Genomic DNA, 20924 nt, shown 5'->3' with positions numbered 1-20924 from the left:
GCTTTAGAATTAGTAAGCTGGTCTTATAACAAACAGGTAATTTTTTGGGAAAAAAAATATAATTGTATATTTTTTCTCTTTCTAAAATATGTGGGTGATTAAGACCTTTGGGGAAAGAATATGTAAGTCTGATCTTTTTCATAAATGAGTTGGAAATATGGTGTAATCTTTAAGAGGTTATCTGTATACTAATAACTACAAGTTCTTACCCTTGATTTCTGGGGTCTTCCCACTGTGTAATACGAGTGTTGTGGTTGACAAAATATACTCTACCATTGCTGTCCGTTCTCTTCTCTTTAAAACAGAAAAAAAAAAGAGGCAAAGTGTTATTGAGTTGGCATATTCTTCCTCAAATTAAGATGAGCTGATTTTGCCATTTTTCACTGCACTGTTGATTTTGTAGCTTTAAAATCGTAACTTTAAAAGCTTTAATTTATTCTTTCACTACTAAATCTACATACTTACTCAAGTTATACAAATATCGTTATATCCTAGAAACTAAACAGATATAATTCACAATATCCTGCCCACAGAATCTTTCTGTTCAACCTAACCAACAGCAAGAATAATTAACTGTATTAAATTTGCATACATGACCTTATATTAACCTTAACAGTCCCACAGAGTAGGTAGTTTTCACTTATCTTTAAAGATAAGGATTTTCAGACAGGCTAAGTGATCGGCCCCTAATCTCAGAATTAAGTAGTAGCTAGACTCTAGCTGATGCAGAATGGAAACTGACATCTCCATTCAGAGATTTTTATTTCATATCGCACCACCTCATTTCTGAAAATATAATGGGGGTATGTAATTTAACTGTTTTTTTGTTATGTGCTGAGTCACTGAGTTGTGTCTGACTCTTTGTGACCCCGTGGACTATAGCCCGCCAAGCTCCTCTGTCCAGGGCATCTTCCTGACCCAGGGCATCTTCCTGACCCAGGGATCAAACCTGGGTCTTCTGCATTGCAGGTGAATTCTTTACCATCTGAGTCACCAGGGAAACCTGTTTCTTTGCTATATGCTAGGTATTACTTAACTAGAGAAGACACTGTTTCAAAATACGTCCTGTTCCGTAATACAACCAGTTTCCTATCCTAAATATCTATAGTAACGTTTTACACCAGAGTTGGGCAGCAGGGCTCCTCTTTAATTTACTGGATCTGTATCTGAAGCAGTGTGTTTCCCCACCTGCATCTTGTTTTAGGATTCTCCTAGTTCTCTTATACCCATTCTACACAATTGTTCTGCTTCTCTGAGCTTTCTCACTAAGTTTAGAAGATGTATAGATGTCATTTTCTTTTAATAACCAAGTAGTTTTGAAATTTTAATATTAACATTAGTTCTGCTGTTTTGAATTATTGTTTTCTCTGCTCCATTACAAATTAATTATTCAAAAGATAGGTCTCTTCCACTGTCTAAATCTTTTAAATTTGGCCAAGATGTCTCAAAATGAACACTTAAGTATTCAATATTATAAAATGGATTTCCACTTTTTAAAAAGCATGGTTACCTTAAAATTACCAATTAAAAAAAAAGTAAGCTTAACTCCATGGTGAGAAAACCAATTTTTATTCCTATGGTTTGAAAGTTCATGTCTATTTTCCAAACAACACTTATGTAAAACTTTTGGACTTTTCTTTAAGCAAGATATTGCAGAATGAGCGTTAGGCTAAATTATATATAATATAGGCCTTGTCAAGGTAGTGTTTGGTAACTTTCAACTTCTCTCCAGCATTGAATCCATGATCTCAAGTAGCAGTGGGGTAGGGGGGGTGGAAGATGGGGCTAAGGCTGGTGCTAGGAAAGAAGGAATATATTGGTGAGTATCATGAATCTGCTCCCGACAGCTCTGCTACTTTCTCTACCAGCTGAGCCTAAAATGGAAACAAAACCTCTGAATATATAAAATACAGGAAATGGACTCTGCATCTTGTGACACACCCTAGATAGTAACTGTGACTTTGCTGGTCATGCCACCTAGACTGTGGAAACATGTAACCAACTTTAAGAACTGTCTCTGAGGCAAAAAGAAGCATCCACAGCACTATAGTTAGCTACATAATAAATAAAAAAGTCAATGTTCCAGAAAGTTTAAATTTAAATTTTTAAATACACTTACAGAATTTATAAATTTCTTGTACACCAACAATCTTAAGTAACTTTTGTAATCTAAAACTAACATCATAAGTGCCTAGTTGAGTATATATTTATCTATTAACTGCCATATAAGTTCAGATTTCAGGGCCAGAGATTCTCTCAAAAACCTAACATGAAGAGAGTCACTGCCTGGGTTCTCCAAGGAGTCTGAGGTCTGAGAGCCCTGGTGAGTTACTGACCTCAGCTAAGGACACCCTCATCTTACTCACAGTCAATGTTTATTGAATGGTGGCATGAAGCTAGGGATGGCATGGAGATTTCCCATTTTTTTCTTTTCAGATAAACAGATTTAAGGCTTTGGAGTAGTTTTGCCTTTATTCCATAACTTTTTTTTTTGGTGTGCTTTGGTCTTTATCATTTTAAAATGTCTTATCCAAACAGTTTCTCTGTTCAATGAAAAATCTGAATAATGCTTTTTGACATTTTAAATATTTAGTTTGTGCACTTAGATTACAGCTCACACATTTGTAGTTCTGTGACTTTACTAGGTAGGCTTTCTAAATAAAAGCTTAAAAACATTTCAAAACGAAAACACAACTCCATCAAAGGCTAACACAAGGTAAGATAAAGTGGAAAGAAAGCTTAAGAGAATAAGGAAACCATACACATCACTAGTCAAGTGGTTTTTAAAGTAGTGGATTCCTAACGTAAGTTATTCTTCTGTTGTTACAAAACTATAGGGCTTTGATGTTGGTCTTTTGGTTAGCAATAAACTCAAACTTAGCTTAAACAGACTGTGCAGTTGTATGAAGTTGTAAAAGTACTGTATGTACAATAAGTGAGGTTTCAAACTCCTGTAATTGTAGTTGAATAGTCATTGTATTTTCTTGTGAACCATGTTTAATGGTTGTACCTCAAATCAGAAAACAAAATGAAGTGCTTTGGTAGGTTAACAAAATGATTTTACCCAGGAAAAAAAAAAGAAAACTTATTCCTATGTTTGATCTAAGTATATAGTGCTGATACCAGCATTTCTTCCAAGAGGGTGTGAAGACCAAAACTTCAAAGATGGGACCTCAAACTTGCAAACTGAAGGCTCATGTGCTTAATGAGATGTGCTGTGATTACAGAGCTGATTTCTTACTTTGTTGAAAAATCATATGATAAACAATTCTGAAATTACTGAACACCAAACCTGAATACACATCAAACCATTTCCTGACCTGATGAGTAAGGCACTGAACAACAGAAGCTTCTTGATGTTCTATGTATTCTTTCATAGCAACTCTGAAAATGAGAAGACGGCTTTGTACTTGATGGGTAACCAGCTATAAAAAGCCCTATTAGACTATATTGTTGAACCAAAAGCATTCTTTGTTCTCCAGCCTCTACAGTTCGCATGTGTTATAAATTCTTCACTGTCAGCTTCTAATATAGTAATGTCTAGTCCAAGCATACAAAAGTCCGAAAGGGTGAGGAAGTGGGATTTAAAAATACATGGCATCACAAAAATAATGCTGACAATTTCAGAACACCAACACAGGCTATAAACTGGGATTTTATTTCCTGGATCAATGATGAGGGTCTATCAGGTGCTTCTCATTTAATACCAGAGCCATCCCTGGCTCCACAAATAAAGCATATGCCCCAAAGGAAGAGTTCAGTTCACAAATAAAGCAGTGCTCAGTCTAAATAACAGGATGATCATGAACTCATTTAAGAAGGGGGAGGGGCTGCATCTCAACTTCAGGAGCATGAAACCTAAAAATAAGCAGAACATAAAATAACCAAGGAAAAATTCTGATAACATACACAAGGAGGGATTGGGTCTCTAGAGGCAGTATTTCAGGGAGGTGTTGCTGGCTAAAATGAGAAAGATCCTGATGATATAATGATAAACAAAGAAACAAGGACTAGCTCTGCAGGAAAGGCTTTTCAAATAAAGGCAACACAGACTGCAATTCATGCTTCTGTGAGCAAGAAACAATTTTTCTTAACAGCTACCCTAGAGAAGATACAAACTAGTTTGCGTTTCTAACAAAAGCAAATCAGGTCAAGGTTTTTCTGCAAGAGGATTAATACACAACCTACAGATGTTTCAGTCCAACAGCTTCTCTTCTGTAACATGAATGTAAAACAACTCCTGAAATAAAGCTAAGACCATTCATGTCAGGGAATGCAACCAAACAGCTCTAGTTCATTTTTTTCTAAGAACATTTTTTTCTAAAGTACTTCATAACAATCATACACTGTCCATTATAAGGTCCCACAGAGCCAAAAGACCCCTTACCAAACTACCAGACACTGGTGAATAAGGACCTTCACCACTTTCATATGCCTTCCTTTTGTTTTATAAGCTAGTAACAATAATAGTTATAACTATGAACTATTACATTTTTTATCTGATTCACAGGAATGTTAAGGACTAATTACTTCAAGGGCAATTGTTGTTCAGTCGCTCAGTCGTGTCTGACTGTCTGCGACCCCATGGACTGCAGCATGCCAGGCTTCCCTGTCCTTTACTGTCTCCCTGAGTCTGCTCAACCTTGTTCATTGAGTCAATGATGACATCAAGTCATCTCATCCTCTATCGCCCCCATTCTCCTCCTACCCTCAATCTTTCTTAGCATCAGGGTCTTTTCCAATGAGTCAGCTCTTCACAACAGATAGCCAAAGTACTGGAGCTTCAGCTTCAGCAAAGTCCTTCCAACAAATATTCAGAGTTGATATCCTTTAGGACTGGTTTGATCTCCTTGCTGTCCAAGGGACTCTCAAGAGTCTTCTCCAGCACCAGTTTGAAAGCATCAATTCTTTGGCACTCAGCCTTCTTTATGGTCCAATGCTCACATCCATGCATGACTACTGGAAAAACCATAGCTTTGACTATATGGACCTTCGTCAGCAAAATGACGTCTCTGCTTTTCAATAGGCTATCTAGGTTGGTCATAGGTTTTCTTCCAAGGAGCAAATGTCTTTTAATTTCATGGCTGCAGTCACCATCCGTAGTGATTTTGGAAACCAAGAAAATAAAGTCTGTCACTGTTTCCATTTTTTTCCCATCTACTTGCCATGAAGTGATGGGACCAGATGCCATGATCTTAGTTTTCTGAATGCGGAGTTTAAAACCAGCTTTTTCACTCACTCTTTCACTTTCAAGAGGCTCTTCAGTTCCTCTCCCTTTCTGCCATTAGGGTAGTGTCATCTGTATATCTGAGGTTATTGGTATTTCTCCTGGCAATCTTGATTCCAACTTGAGCTTCATCCAGCCTGTTCACATGATGTACTCTCTCAATATAAGTTAAATAAACAGGGTGACAATATACAGTCTTTACAAATTCCTTTCCCAATTTTCAACCAGTTTGTTGTTTCCATGTCCAGTTCTAATTGTTGCTTCTTGACCTGCATACAGGTTTCTCAGGAGGCAGGTGAGGTGGTCTGATATTCCTGTCTCTTGAAGAATTTTCCACAGTTTGTTGTGATCCACACAGTCAAAGCTTTATTTAGTGTAGTCAGTGAAGCAGAAGTAAATGCTTTTCTGGAATTTCTTGCTTTTTCTATGATCCAATGGATGTTGGCAATTTGATCTCTGGTTCCTCTGCCTTTTCTAAATCCAGCTTGTACATCTGGAAGTTCTTGGTTCACATGCTGTTGAAGGCTAGCCTGAAGGATTTTGAGCATGACCTTCTTGCACACAAAATGAATGCAATGGTGTGGTACTTTGAACAATCTTTGGCATTGTCCTTCACTGACCTTTTCTAGTCCAGTGGCCACTGCTGAGTTTTCCAAATTTGCTGATATGGTGAGTGCAGCACTATAACAGCAGCATCTTTTAGCATCTGAAATAGCTCAGCTAGAACCCCATCACGCCCACTAGCTTGTTTGTAGTGATGCCTCCTAAGGCCCACTTGACTTCACAGTCTTGGATGTCCAGCTTTAGGTGTGTGGTCACACCATCGTGGTTATCCAGGTCATTAAGAACTTTTTTGCACAGTTCTGTGTATTCTGTGGTAAGTGAAAGTCGCTCAGTCTGACTCTTTGCGACCCATGGACTATACAGTTCCATAGAATTCTCTAGGCCAGAATACTGGAGTGGGTAGCCTTTTCCTTCTCCAGGGGATCTTCCCAACGCAGGGATTGAACCCAGGTCTCTTCGCATTGCAGGTGGATTCTTTACCAGCTGAGCCGTAATTGAAAGGCAGGCTTAAACAGCCAATTTTATTTACTGCCCAGATTCATGTGACCTGGACATCAATTTTTTTCCCCTCCATTCCTAAAACAATGCTAGAACAATCTATCAAACTGATGTTTCCCAACAAAACTACCTAGAATTATTACTTTCTGAAATATCTGGAGCTCTTGAAGATAAAACTTCAACTGGTTCCATAAATGGTTCTACTCTGCTGTTTTCCACTTTCTATTGATATATAGTCTTTCTCTTCCATGCAGAACTGTTTCTATATTGTCATGTTTATTCTAGAAACTTACTATAGCTCTATGACTTATATAACACATATGAAATAATCTGGTAGGGCAGGCTCATCTTAAAGTCTATTAACAAAGTTTTAATAACTAAGGTACTTGATAATAGAGCTTACTCAAGTACTCCTCAGTGCAGGACACAAAGTCAGTACCCTACCACATTCCCCCTTCCACTGTTCTTTCAGATAACATCGACTCTATCAACCTCTGAACTGTGTTTTAAAAGCACGAATATGATCAAAATCATCTTTAAAGCTTTCTATTTTGAAATAAGTATTATAGTATGAAGCAAAAAGTGTTCAAAGAATCTCACATATCCTTTGATCAGTTTACCCCAATGATGACATCTTATGTCATCAATGATAGCAAAGTATCAAAATCAGGAAGCTGACACTGATGCATTACTGTTGACTATACACGTAACTCAATCTTTACTGATTTTTAAAGTTTGAATTCATTTCTGTAATATACAGAATCATTTCTGTAATATATAGTTCTATAAACTTTTATTCCATGTACAGATCTGTGTAATCACCGCCATAGTCAAGGGACAGAACTGTTCTACCACTACGTAAGAACCACTCACGTTAACTCCTGTATTTGGAACCACCTACCAGTCAGTGGCTATCTCCTGGCAACTACTAATCTATTTCTCATCTCTACAGTTTTGTCATTTTAAGAATGATACATGAATTGAATTATATTAGCACATAATCTTTTGAAATGAATTTTTTTTCACTAAGCATAATGCTCTGGAGGTCCATCCCGATTTTCCTTGTATCATAATCCAGTCCTTCTTATGCTGAGTGGGCAAAATACTTTAAAATTTTAGAAGAGTAACTTAGAACGTTTGGGGAATTTAATGCTTATCTGGCACTCCAAATTAAACCAAGACACCCAAAAAGCTTCTCAGATATTCACTCAAGCAAGAGCAAGGTTTATCATCCATTCATAAATACGTAATTGTTAAAATGACTGAATTTAATTAAAAAAAAATCCATGTGACTTACCCCATCCAGGCGGCAGGGGACCCAGGGGATCAAATTCTTTATTTTGTGATGTAGCAAACAAATCTTGATTCTAAAAAGAACCATCCCCAAAATGGTTAAATAACTAACAGATAATTGGAAAGCAAGCTTATGAATTCTGATAAGCCTTTCCCTGGCCATGTGCAACGTAACATACTCTTATACAGTCCACATCTTAGAGAAGTGTGAATGAAAGTCAAGAACGAAAGTCAATGCATTCTCATGAAAAAGAAAAAAATCTGTTAATATTTGAAACGATCTGATATTCAAGTATTACAAGTAATTTTACACCCAAATTGACCACTGTTCCCCTAAATCAGTAAATTACAGAAATATATAAACCTTACAAAAGTCACTTAAGAGTAACAGTACTCAGTTATCAGTTGGCTGAGAAAAATCTTGTATTTCTAACCCCAAAATCATGAGAAGAGAGTTGGAGGAATATGAAGAATAGGCTATCAGATGAGCAAAAGGAAAGAATTCCAGTTTGGAAGGCATTGATAAGCCTAGAACTGTAGAGAAGATTTCAAAAATTCATTTGAAACCATCACACTAGTGGAGAGAGAGGTCTGGCTAGATAAAAGGAAAATAGGAGTCAACCACTGGAAAAAGAGAAGCAAAAGTCATACTGAGTGTGTAGGATGAAGGGTTAATGAGTGTGTTTTAGTTTAAATATGTAATAAAGTGGGGGATACTTTTGGTCTCTCAGTAAGATGCAGTTAAACCCTTTCTTCTGGAAGATAGGCACATAAATAATAGACTAATTGCTTTAAAAATTATGGGAAAAAATACACAAGTAAAATAAGATAGTGTACCCCATGTACCCAGCAACAAGATTCAACAGTAACCAAAACTGCCAACATTTATTTTTCTTTCATATTCTTTGCTGAGCAAAAAAAGAGGGGGAAAAAAAGTCATCATTTCACTCCTATTTTAGTACACCTAAAATTTGTGAACATTTTCTTATACAATCACAGTATTATTATTACACCTACCAAAGAATCCATGTTAATTTTATCATCTAATACACAATCTCTATTAAATGCCTCTGGCTACTTACTGGGTTGAATCAGAACCCAAAATCATCATATTGCACATTGCTTTAGGCTCTTAAGTCTAAATTTATGGCAGTTTACTCCACTGTTGGTCTTTTTCGCCCCGTATCATTGATTTATTATGGAAACTGAGTTAACTGACTACAAGTTTTAAAAGCATATGAGAGATACTCTATTTCTCATAAAAGCTCATAGAAGATAAGACCAGTCAAGGACTGGCCCTTCTCCTGACAGACAACAGTAATGAAAAAATAGGGAATAGGGAAGCCAAGGAGAAACACTATACAAGGTTTGACCCTTGTTAACAGTCTGGAGCAGTTTAGCATATGACAAACTGCTCTGATAATTTTTCTAAGACCCAAGCCTATCCCACCGACTTTCCCTAGACAGATAAGCTAAGAATAGGCGCAATGACGCCATGGGCCAGAGCCATTACATAACGATCCATCATCAACCATATCCATTCTGAGGTTGAAAATGCTGAGTGTATGAGCATCTGCTGCCCTATAACCAGGGTCAGAACAAAGGCCCCTTCACCTACCAAATAAACAGATTTTCTTAACAACACCTCACCACTTTTTAAGTAGCTAGCATTAAGAATATTCAATTCAGTTCTAAACTAAAATAGGCTGTTTAAGTTCTTTGTAATTTAGAACCACTCTATAACAAGAGTGAAGAGTGGGAATGTAGACAGGAGAAAAGAAAAAATGGTTCATGAACAAAAGCTGCAATTCAAGAAAAATTTCTTAGAGTATCAAAACGGTTAAGTTACAGTGAAGCAATACACAATGTGGGTGCTTCAGGAATTTTCTAACTGTATTTAAAAACAGGGTTTTAAAAGATCATATACTAGATACAAAAGGCCAACAGGCACATGAAAAATGCTCAACACCACTAATCAAAACCACCATGAAAGACAACCTCACACCCATCAGAATGCTTATCATCACAAATGTCACAAATGACAAATGTGGCAAGGATGTACAGAAAAAGGGAATCCTGTATATTACTGGCAGAAATGTAAACTGATGCAGCTACTTTGGAATACAGTATGGCGATTCCTCAGAAGATTGAAAATAGGAAGTTCTCTGGTGGTTCAATGGTTAAGATTTCATGCTTCCACTGCAGAGGGCCTGGGTTCAATCCCTGACTGGGGAACTAAGTGCGTGGCATGGCCAAAAAACCTAAAAACAACAAAAAGACTAAAAAGAGACCTACCATATGATAGAACAACTCAACTCGTGGATAAACATATAGATATATACATCTGAATTCAAAAAAATATATGCACCCCAATGTTCACAGTAACATTATTTATAATAGCCAAGAAAGACAGAGAAGCAACATTAAGTGTTTCATCAACAGATGAATAACTGAAGAATATATACCATATATATACAATGAAATACTATTCAGCCACCCACATAAATCGGCATTTTGCCATGTGCAACAAAGTGGATGAACCTGGAGGGTATCATGTTTAGTGAAGTAAGTCAGAGAAACACAAATACTGTATGTTATCACCTATATATGGAATCTAAAACTACAAAAACTAAAACAAATGAATAATCAAAATAGAAACAGATTCATAGGGAGAACAAACTAACGGTTACCAGTGGGAAGAGAGAAGCAAGACAGTGGTGGATTAAAAGGTAAAAAACTACTACATATAAAATAAGCTTCAAGAATATATTATGTAGCACAGGAAATAGAGTCAATACAGTAATTTTAAATGTTACATAATCTATAAAAATTTGAATAACTATGTTGTGTACCTGAAACTAATAAAGTATTGTAAACCAACCATACTTCAATAAAAGTAAAAGATCATGTATTCTAAAATGCATACCTGCATTTGTGGACAGAAATGCAGGGAGAGAAAAGATTAAAAAAAAAAAAAACATGAAAACTGACATTTTTATGCATTTAATATGTACCCCCAAAATTTGGAACTTTATCTATGGATCTATTGTATAGATAAAGTAAAGGAGTCTTGATGAAGTTAAGGAACTTACTCAAAATCATACAGAGAAAGTAACTGTGGAACCAGGATTCGAACCCAGATGTGTCTGACTCCAAAGCCCACGCTCTTTCCACTGGACACCCATGTGGAAACTAGCTTTAAAGAAGGCAAGCCAGCTAGGCATTCAAACCTAAAAGAAATTTGGTCAGGTATACCCAAGATGATTATAACTTAGAAAGGAAGGAAGATGTAAAACAGCACTGGGAAAAAAAAAGAAAACTGTAAGGTGGATGAGACAAAAATTAATTTCACTTCTAAAACCACCGGGAAGGGGAAAACATTGACAGCTGTCTACAGAAGTTGGCAGAAAAATTGTTACATGAAAGAAAGTTATCTTAGTCATAACCAGGTGGTGAAGCGAAAGCTGCTGAGCAAGGTGCAAATTTATCTACATTGGTGAGTGGTAACTATTATGATGACAAAGTCCAAGAAACAGAAATACGGAGAAAAGGCAAAAAGGTAATGCCTAATGAGAACAGGAATTTATTTTGATGGATTCTAACAGAGATGATACTGATGGCAGTAGAAGGGAAGAGACGGCAATGGAGAGGGTCAACTTCTCTTGAACTCTTGGTGAGTTGGTTTACATAAATTTAAAAGATTTCCAGAAAGGAGACATTTTGATACCAAAGATAATATGGCTTCAAAGTCATAATAATATATTTAACATAATTCTATTAGCAATCAAACTTTAGTCTTCTCAAGCACTAAATAATGTATTGTGTAAATTTTACCTTTACATGTTACAAAATGATTCAATTCTATCATGAGTTTCACTTGAGTCAGGTGCTGTTAGACCCAAACAGTTTAATGTTCTGCTAAGCTAGGCAGTATTAAATTCAGAACTGTTTGAATTCTTTTTACACTGCTTGGATTTATTTTTATTATTCTTTTGTAAACAAATTTTAAGTTGTTGGAACTTCTTTTCTGCCAGTAACAAAGCAAAGGAAGTTGAACTTAAGGAAATTTTAAAAAGAAAAGAATAAATCACCTACACAGACTATGGGAAACAAGATCGAAAAATAATAATATCATCAATAGCAACAACTGGGTTGCCATCCTATTTGTACTTTCTTTTTAGTGCTTTACATTTTATATGTAAGAAAAGGTTAAAACTCAACCCTCATTAAGGTTATAAAGCCAAGTACATATGCTCACCCCATAAATGAACCTCTGGTTAAATTGCTGCATAGCTCCCTGAAGTTGACTACGCTGGAGCTGCCATTGTTCATAGTTTCGGACGGATTCCAATGTTGGCCTCTGCCACGTTGTTGTTCTTGTGAAATGGTCAACATAATAAATACGTCCCATGTTGTCAACCCGCCGCTCCCAGCTATATCAAGATAAAAACAACTGAATTCAACAAATATTTGTGAAACTGTTAAGGATTAAGTGGGACTTCATTTTAGCCCTGGTACAGATTTGGCAAGACTTTACCTTGCACAACTACTTTTCAGTTACCTGAAGTCTTTTATAAGTATGTACTTTACAGTTTTTAAAAAACTTATTTACTTATTATTTTTTGGTTGCACTAGGTCTTTGTTGCTGTGTAGGTTTTCTCTAGGTGCAGAGTGGGGGCTACTCTCCAGTTGCAATGCGTGGTCTTCTCCTGTTGTGGAGCACGGGCTCTAGGGCGTGCAAGCTCAGCAGAGCTCAGGAGTTGTAACATGCAGGCTCAGTAGCTACGGCTTGTAGGGTTCTAGAGCATGGGCTCGGTAGTTGTAGCACATGAGCTTAACTGCTCCAAAGCATGTGGACTCTTCCTGGACCAGGGATCGAACCCATATACCCAGCACTGCAGACTCTTATCCACTGTATCACCAGGGAGGACCTTTTATATATTTTTAAATGGTCTATATGCGAACTTAAAAGGAATGTATATAAAAATCTCTTTCTTAAAAGTTAAGATGTATCAGTCAGGTTTCTAAAACAATGTATCTTAACTGATTAAATCTCAAATCATTAAGACAAAAGCTCTCATTTTCTTTGTTTGAAATGTTCTTTTCACTGTTGCAATCCTAATAGGAACAGAAACATATGTGAGAGCCAGAGAGTGCAAGTGCTTTTCACAGATGTCAGGAAAAGCACTTTTGCTCAAGAAGAGAACTATTTTACTTATCATTTGAAATGGATGCATAACATTCAAGGAAACATTGATAAAGTAACTTGATGTCTACCTGGCTGATAGTTTGGGGTTATGTCTATTAGTTTAATATTATCCAGAATTGGTTCCAGGACACTCCTTGGGTACTCAAGTTCCTCATAAAAAATGGCAAGGTTTTGCATATAACCAGGCACATCCTCCCATATACTTTAAATCATTTCTAGGTTACTAACAATACCTAACACAATGTAAATGCTAAACAAGTGTCAACATAACATTAATGTTACGTAAACAGTTGCCAGGGCTTGGCAAATTCAGGTTTTGTCTTTTGGGACACCTTAAAAATTTCCCCCAATATTTCGATCTGTGCATGCAGGCCAACTGTGGTAAAATAATAAATACCTTTTATGTATTGAAAATTTTTTTCTTCCTTTGCATTACTTCTTTAGGATGCATTTCCTGGAGAGGGTTACTAAGGGTATGGGTATTGCTACAGTTATATATACTTTCTGTGAGAGCTGTAACTACTTTAGACTACCACCAGCAACATTAAGAGGCAAAGTTCCCCTAAAATCTCACCAAAACTGGATATTATATGTCAATTTAATACACAAAACACCTTTTAGGTGTTTATTTAAGATTACTAGCAAGATTAAGTATTTTCATGTATTTATTCCTGGCTTCCCTCAAATAAAAATATTTTCTTCCTTCCAATTATTTTATATGTTAAATGATTAACACCATATATTAATATATCCCATTTTAATATTAATATTTCTCCAAATATCTTATAATGACTTTGCCATTATGTATTAGCTTTTATAAGAACTTTACCATAAATATGATAGAGTCTATAATTCTTATTCAGTTAAAAAAAAACTAACCCTGTTGTACAGCAGAAACTAATAACATTGTAAAGGAATTATCCTCCCATGAAAAAATATTCTATGATAAACCATAATGGAAAAGAATATTAAAAATAATATATATAACAGAATCACTGTGCTGTACAAGGGCTTCCCAGGTAGCTTAGTGGTAAAGAATCTGCCTACAATGAAGGAGATCCAGGTTTGATCCCTGGGTGGGGAAGATCCCCTGGAGGAGGAAATGGCAACCCACTCTAGTATTCTTGCCTGGAAAATCCCAAGGACAGCAAAGCTTGGCAGGCTACAGTCCTTAAATGTCACAAAGGGTCAGACATGACTGAAGTGACTTAGCAGCATGCTGTACAATAAGAATTAACAGCACTGTAAATCAACCATACGTTAATAAAAATAAATAAGGAGGAAAAAACCCTCCTTTTAAAACCCTGCAGTTTGAGCCAGGTAAGTTCACCAAGTAAACTCAGGGAATCTTTCTTTAGGTCAGAAATGAGTGAAAATAAACGTATTTCATCATGGTCAATCAATTTCCAGAATCTCTTTCCAGTCTGCACCCATCATAAAGCAAAGTAGATAGAAACGAGACTGACAGAAGAGGAAAAAAGGAAGGCAGGGAAATTTTGTACAGGTGTAATCTATGCTGTGTGAGTGCTAAGCCGCTTCAATCATGTCTAACTGTTTGTGACGCTATAGACTGTAGCCTGCCAGTTCCTCTGTCCAGGGGATTCTTCAGGCGAGAATACTGGAGTGGGTTGCCATGTCCTTCTCTAGGGGATCTCCCTGACCTGGGGCTCGAACCCATGTCTCTTATGTCTCCTGCACTGGCAGGTGGGTTCTTTACCACTAGCGCCACCTGGGAAGCCCCACAGATGTAATCTATAGTTCTGAATACTTTTTTTTCCAATTCAGACACTTACCCAGGAGGTAGAGGTTCTGGTCTATCCCACGTTGTTCTTTTTTCAATATGATCTACATAATAAACTCGCCCATGCTGGTCCACTCTCTGCTCCCAACTTAAACACAAAATTAAAAAGGCTGATAAGCTACATGTATGAGTTGCCTCGTTTTTTAATCCCAGAGTTGAGACAAATGAGCATTTCAGTATATAAAGCAGATACCAAAAGAATTTAGGAATAAAGTCAAGAAATGTTATCCTGAGGGTAACAGCGGATGAGATTTCTCTTGCTTAAGTATCTGCTTGAGGAGATGTCTTCTATATCTAAAGAGGCTGAGGCAATGCACTCAGGTGACAAAATCTGTTTCAATCTGATCACAGTATACATAGAACTTGAGTGGCAAAGAAAACTGTAATTATTGTTACAAAATCTGAAGAAAGACTGAGAGCTGTTAAATGAAGGGCAAAGGACAGTTTGGGTTCTAGAAAAGTTGAAATCAAAGAATAAGACTATCAGATGTGCTCCTGCAAGCTTAAGGACAAAGGCAACCTGAGTATTTTAGTTTCCTTGGTAGGTTTATCCAAAGTAAAAAAGACAGGAATAAACCAGCAAAGTTTAGAAGAACCAGTTACTTCTAAGAGAATCCACCCAGATTCTCTTCACTAATCCCCGACACAAAGAATTTCCTAATCTGGCTTTCAAAAATGAAAATGGCCTAACTACCCACATAAATAATATAGTCTCTTTTAGCAATTAAAATCCTCATCATGAGCTTCTTATCACCTAGTTAATTTTGATTAGCATTTTCAACTGCCACAATGTATCTGTGTATAACTATTCAGCATTATTAATTTTAAAAATAATAAGTAGAGATGTACATGAGATTGAGTTGCAATTTTTCAGTTTCCTAAATTCAACTCTGCCATGACTTTACAATGGCAAAGAAATAAAATTTAAGTGATATTTTCCCTTCAAAGAAAAGACAACCTGAATTAGGCCACTATTTTATTACTTGGCCTTGGTAAGGCTCAGTCCTTCTTAAAAAAAAATTTTTTTTTTCTTCCAGTTGGCTTTAAAATGAGGGAGTAATTTCAAATACGGCAAGCTATTTCATTCAGTTTGACTCTAGACTTCCCAACACGCATGCATAACCACAGTGATATTTTTTTAAAAGAATGGAATTCAGTACTATTATCCTTATTAGTAAGTTTATGCAGAAGCCTAAAGAAAACAAATGTTAACCAAAAACAATTACTCACCCAGGTGGGAGGGGAGCTTGAGGTACAGGATTTAATGGTCTAGGGCCTGCACCTCCAGATATAGTAAGAGGAATTATTAATCCAGATGTTGCTCCTTCAGATGTACTTGAATTTGTATTTGTTGGTGGCAGAGAGCCTGTACTAGAGCCATCACTTTCAGAAGTGGTAGACGGTGAGCCATTGACAGATGCTTTAAGATTTGAGGAAAACAGAAAAACAATTTTTAGAAATTTAAAATCAGGATAGAATTTTAAATAAAAAGGTAGACAATAGATGTTTCTATTTTTAACATCTAACTATAGATGTTTCTATTTTCACTACATGAAATGTTGACTTGCATGATTTTTGCTTTAAAAATCCAAGTATCATTTACCATTGTTAGGTTATTTGCCAATCACTGATTATTTTTTTTAAAAGGATATAATAAGAATAAGCAAACAGATCCTTGACTCTATGAAATGCTTATGTCAACGCAGGTACAAACATGGAGAGAATGGTGCAAGCTAATCTGTACTGCCTATACTTTTTATAGCACACATGTGATTTCTGCCCCCTCCTGCTTTGGGGCACACTTAGAATCTCAGTTTCTTAAACCCAGGCCACAACAGTGAAAGCCCCGAATCCTAACTACTAGGGAACTCATAGCACACACATGATTTTCATTCTTAGTAGAGCATCTGCCTCAACTCTGGCAGAAAAACTCAGGGAACAGGCCATATCTTAATTTACTATAGAAAGATTATTCTTGGCCAAAAACTTAAATGTAAAAATTCAGCTTGAAAATCAACCTACCAGTGTCTCTTAACACTTATCTGAGGATCAACTCCCAAATAGAATTTTATAATAAACAGTACTGAGATCTATATCTCTAGTGTATGGCTGGAATACACACCTGGTCTACGTGGGGTAGGTGGAGGTGGTCGTGAAGGTCTTGGAGGCCTAGAAGGTTTAAAACCGCCATTTGAGAGTGATGGAGAATTATTCCCATTGATCCTCCTATTTTCACCAGACCCTGCATCCTCAGGGTCATCTGATCCACTTGCATTCGCTCTGGGTAAAAAGGCAGGGAAGGGAATAAGAATGCTCTTTAAATTTAACAGAAAACCAACAGAAGGACCACAACTTTTAGGAGCTTGAGAAAAGCTTCCTAATTTCTGCCCAGCCCTACCAAATACATAAACAGATCTTATGGCAGATGTACATACAGCTTCTCAGAGCACATCTAGAAATAGAGTAAGGAGTTACTCAAGGGTACAGAAATAGTTGGGACTATTCAGAACTATAACGTATGCTGGTTCAGATTTCAAATAACTCTTCAGAGGCCCTGCATAAGCAGAAACAGTCAAATTCTCAAAATTCCAAATGACTTAGAAAGGGCACTATTTTATCACAACCACAGATAACTTTGTCATCATTTTCTTGGTTTTCATTAGTTCTTTAATATCTAGGTCTGAAACAAGGCTACTGTTCCACAGCAGGAGAAGGAAGTACATTTACTTCCAAGAGCTAGGTGTTCTCCTTCTACCCCAGAAAATGGTATACAAAATGTTCCAAGTGATCTAGAACAGAGGTGTCCACAGACTTTTTTTTTTAAAGGAACTATCGTTTCTTCAGAGCAATGTCTTCAGTTGGAGAGAAAGAAAAGGGGGAGAACAGGAATAGGAATGTCAAATACAAAGTTACTGCTGCTGCTGTTGCTAAGTCGCTTCAGTCGTGTCCAACTCTGTGCAACCCCACAGATGGCAGCCCAACAGGCTTCCCCGTCCCTGGGATTCTCCAGACAAGAACACTGGAGTGGGTTGCCATTTCCTTCTCCAATGCATGAAAGTGAAAAGTGAAAGGGAAGTCGCTCAGTTGTGTCCGACTCTTCGCGACCCCATGGACTGCAGCCTACCAGGCTCCTCCGCCCATGGGATTTTCCAGGCATAAGTACTAGAGTGGGGTGCCATACAAAGTCACTACTGTTAGTTAAATATAGCCAATTCCTTTTCCCAGGGGAATCATTGATTACAAGGCAGAGCATGAATTAGCTAGTTTGGCGACGATTCAGCTAAAGCTCTGATAACCTACTACCTGGTAAGTGAAAACCACTACATTGCACTAATTCATACCCTGGGCCTCACGGCAATCCTGAATAAAATTTAATAGATCCAAGGAACCAAAACAGAGGCAGTACCATGTATTAAATCATCTTCACATTATGGTCCCCAGAAATCAAAGTATGGTATTTGGACCAGAGTCAAGCACAATTCACAGGAGCCTGTTAGAAACACACAATCTTGGACTTCACTCCTGATGCACTATATCAGAGAGAGCGTTTTAACGAGATCTGCAGATAATCTGTGTGAACAGTAGGGCATGACACATACTGCTGTGGGCATTCCTCAAATGCTTATTCTGAATAAATGGAAAAGCTCAGTAACAGCACCTGATTGGTGCTGACTGCCTGCAGGAAGACCGAGCAACCTCAGAACATGAACAGAATGCAGCAAGAGTCAGCTCTGACACTGCTTCCCTTCCCCTAGGTGATGAGTCTTAAACTCCTTTTGAGTTGTACACCTTTTTGAGACTCTGAGTGTTGCCTCTCTTCACTACTTTAAGATGGGAATGGGTGAATTTAATTCGGATGACCACTGTATTTACTACCGTGGGCAAGAATCCTGTAGAAGAAATGAAGTAGCCCTCACAGTCAACAAGAGTTCAAAATGCAGTTCTTGAGTGCAATCTCTGAAATGACAGAATAATCTTGGTTCGTTTTCAAGACAAACCATTCAATAACACAGTAATCCAAGTCTATGGCCCAACCACTAATGCCAAAGAAGTTGAACGGTTCTATGAAGACCTACAAGACTTTACAGAACTAACACCAAAAAAAGACATCCTTTTTATCATAGGGTAGTGGAATGCTAAAGTAGGAACTTAAGAGATACCTGGAGTAACCGCAAATTTGGCCTTAAGAGTACAAAATGAAGCAAGGCAAAGGCTAACAGTGTTTTGCCAAGAGAATGCACTAGTCAGAGCAAACACCCTCTTCCAACAACACAAGAGATGACTCTACATGTGGACATCACCAGATGGTCAATACCAAAATCAGACTGATCATATTCTTTGCAACCAAAGATGGAGAAGCTCTATACAGTCAGCAAAACAAGACTGGTAGCTGACTGTGGCTCAGATCATGAGCGCCTTATTGCAAAATTCAAACTTAAATTGAAGAAAATAGGGAAAACCACTAGGCCATTCAAGTATGACCTAAATCAAGTCCCTTATGATTATACACTGGAAATGACAAATAGATTCATGGGAGTAAATTTGATAGAGTACCTGAAGAACTATGGACTGAGGTTCATGACATTGAATAGGAAGCAGTGATCAAGACCATCTCGCCAACAAAAAGAAATGCAAAAAGGCAAAATGCTTGTTTGAGGAGGCCTTACAAATAGCTGAGAAAAGAAGAGAAGCTAAAGGCAAAGGAGAAAAGGAAAGATACACCCATCTGAATGCAGAGTTCCAAAGAATAGCAAGGAGAGATAAGAAAGCCTTCCTCAGTGACCAATGCAAAGAAATAGAGGAAAATAATAGAATGGGAAAGACTAGAGAACTTTTCAAGAAAATTAGAGATACCAAGGGAACATTTCAAGCAAAGATGGGCACAACAAAGGACAGAAGTGGTATGGACCTAACAGAAGCACAAGCCAGAAGTACACAAAAAAGTCTTAATGACACCAGGAAAACCAAGATGGTGTGATAGCTCACCTAGAGACAGACATCCTGGAATGCGAAGTCAGGTGGGCCTTAGGAAGCATCACTACGAACAAAGCTGGTGGACGTTATGGAATTCCAGCTAAGCTATTTGAAACTAAAAGATGATGCTGTTAAAGTGCTGCACACACTATATCAGCAAATTTGGAAAGCTCAGCAGTGGCCACAGGACTGAAAAAGGTCAGTTTTCCTTCCAATCCCAAAGAAGGGCAACACCAAAGAATGTTCAAACTACTGCACAACTGCATTCATTTCACACACTATCAAGGTAATGCTCAAAATCCTTCAAGCTAGATTTCAATGATACATGAACCAAGAACTTCCAGATATACAAGCCGGATTTAGAAAACGCAGAGCAACCAAATTGCCAACATCCACTGGATCATGGGAAAAGCAAGGGAATTCCAGAAAAACATCTAATTCTGCTTCACTGACTATGCTAAAGTCTCTGACTGAGTGGATCACAACAAACTGGAAAATTCCTAATGAGACGGAAATACCAGACCACCTTACCTGCCTCCTGAGAACTCTGTATGAAGGTCAAGAAGCATCAATTTGAACTGGACATGGAACAAGAGTCATTCAAAATTGGGAAAGTAGTACGTCAAGGCTATATATTGTCACCCTGCTTATTTAACTTATATACAGAGTACATCAAGTGAAATGCTGGGCTGGATGAAGCACAAGCTGGAATCAAGATTGCTGGGAGCAGTATCAGTAACCTCAGATATGCAGATGACACCACCCTTATGGCAGAAAGTGAAGAGGAATGAAAGGGCCTCTTGAAGAAGGTGAAAGACAGTGAAAAAGTTGGCTCAAAACTCAACATTCAAAAAACTAAGATCATGGCATCTGGTCCCATCACTTCATGGCAAATAGATGGGGAAACAGCGGAAACAGTGACAGACTTTAATTTTCTTGGTCTCCAAAAACGCTACAGATGGTGACTGCAGCCATGAAATTAAAAGACATTTGCTCCCTGGAAGAAAAGCTATGACAAATGTAGACAGCGTAGTAAAAAGCAGAGACATTACTTTGGTGACAAAGTTCTGTATAGTCAAAGCTATGGTTTTTCCGGTAGTCATGTATGGATGTGAGAATTTCACCATAAAGAAGGCTGAGCACCAAAGAATTGATGCTTTCGAACTGTGGTGCTGGAGAAGACTCTTGAGAGTCCCTTGGACTGAGAGGAGATCCAATCAGTCAATCCTAAAGGAAATCAACCCTGATATTCACTGGAAGGACTGATGCTGAAGCTGAAAGTGCAATACTCTGGCCACCTGATGTGAAGAGCTGACTTACTGGAAAAAGACTCTGATGCTGGAAAGATTGAGGGCAGG

General features: G+C 37.5%; 1 protein-coding gene across 2 annotated transcripts in view; it reads right to left on the bottom strand.

The window, feature by feature from the left end:
- Positions 1 to 20924, bottom strand: part of ITCH (itchy E3 ubiquitin protein ligase) — a 99471-nt gene that overhangs the window by 29986 nt on the left and 48561 nt on the right. For both annotated transcript variants that reach the window (XM_052651310.1, XM_052651311.1), the window contains 6 exons: positions 16715 to 16872; positions 15823 to 16012; positions 14585 to 14680; positions 11841 to 12015; positions 7587 to 7656; positions 210 to 294 (listed from right to left, as the gene is read on the bottom strand). In XM_052651310.1, the coding sequence (XP_052507270.1) occupies positions 210 to 294; positions 7587 to 7656; positions 11841 to 12015; positions 14585 to 14680; positions 15823 to 16012; positions 16715 to 16872 (774 nt within the window). The remainder of the gene's footprint in view (positions 1 to 209; positions 295 to 7586; positions 7657 to 11840; positions 12016 to 14584; positions 14681 to 15822; positions 16013 to 16714; positions 16873 to 20924) is intronic.

This window comes from Budorcas taxicolor, chromosome 13 (assembly GCF_023091745.1).
Source record: "Budorcas taxicolor isolate Tak-1 chromosome 13, Takin1.1, whole genome shotgun sequence".
Classification (NCBI taxonomy): domain Eukaryota; kingdom Metazoa; phylum Chordata; class Mammalia; order Artiodactyla; family Bovidae; genus Budorcas; species Budorcas taxicolor.
The sequence above is the reverse complement of the archived record's forward strand: the minus strand, read 5'-3'. Positions and strand labels throughout refer to the sequence as shown.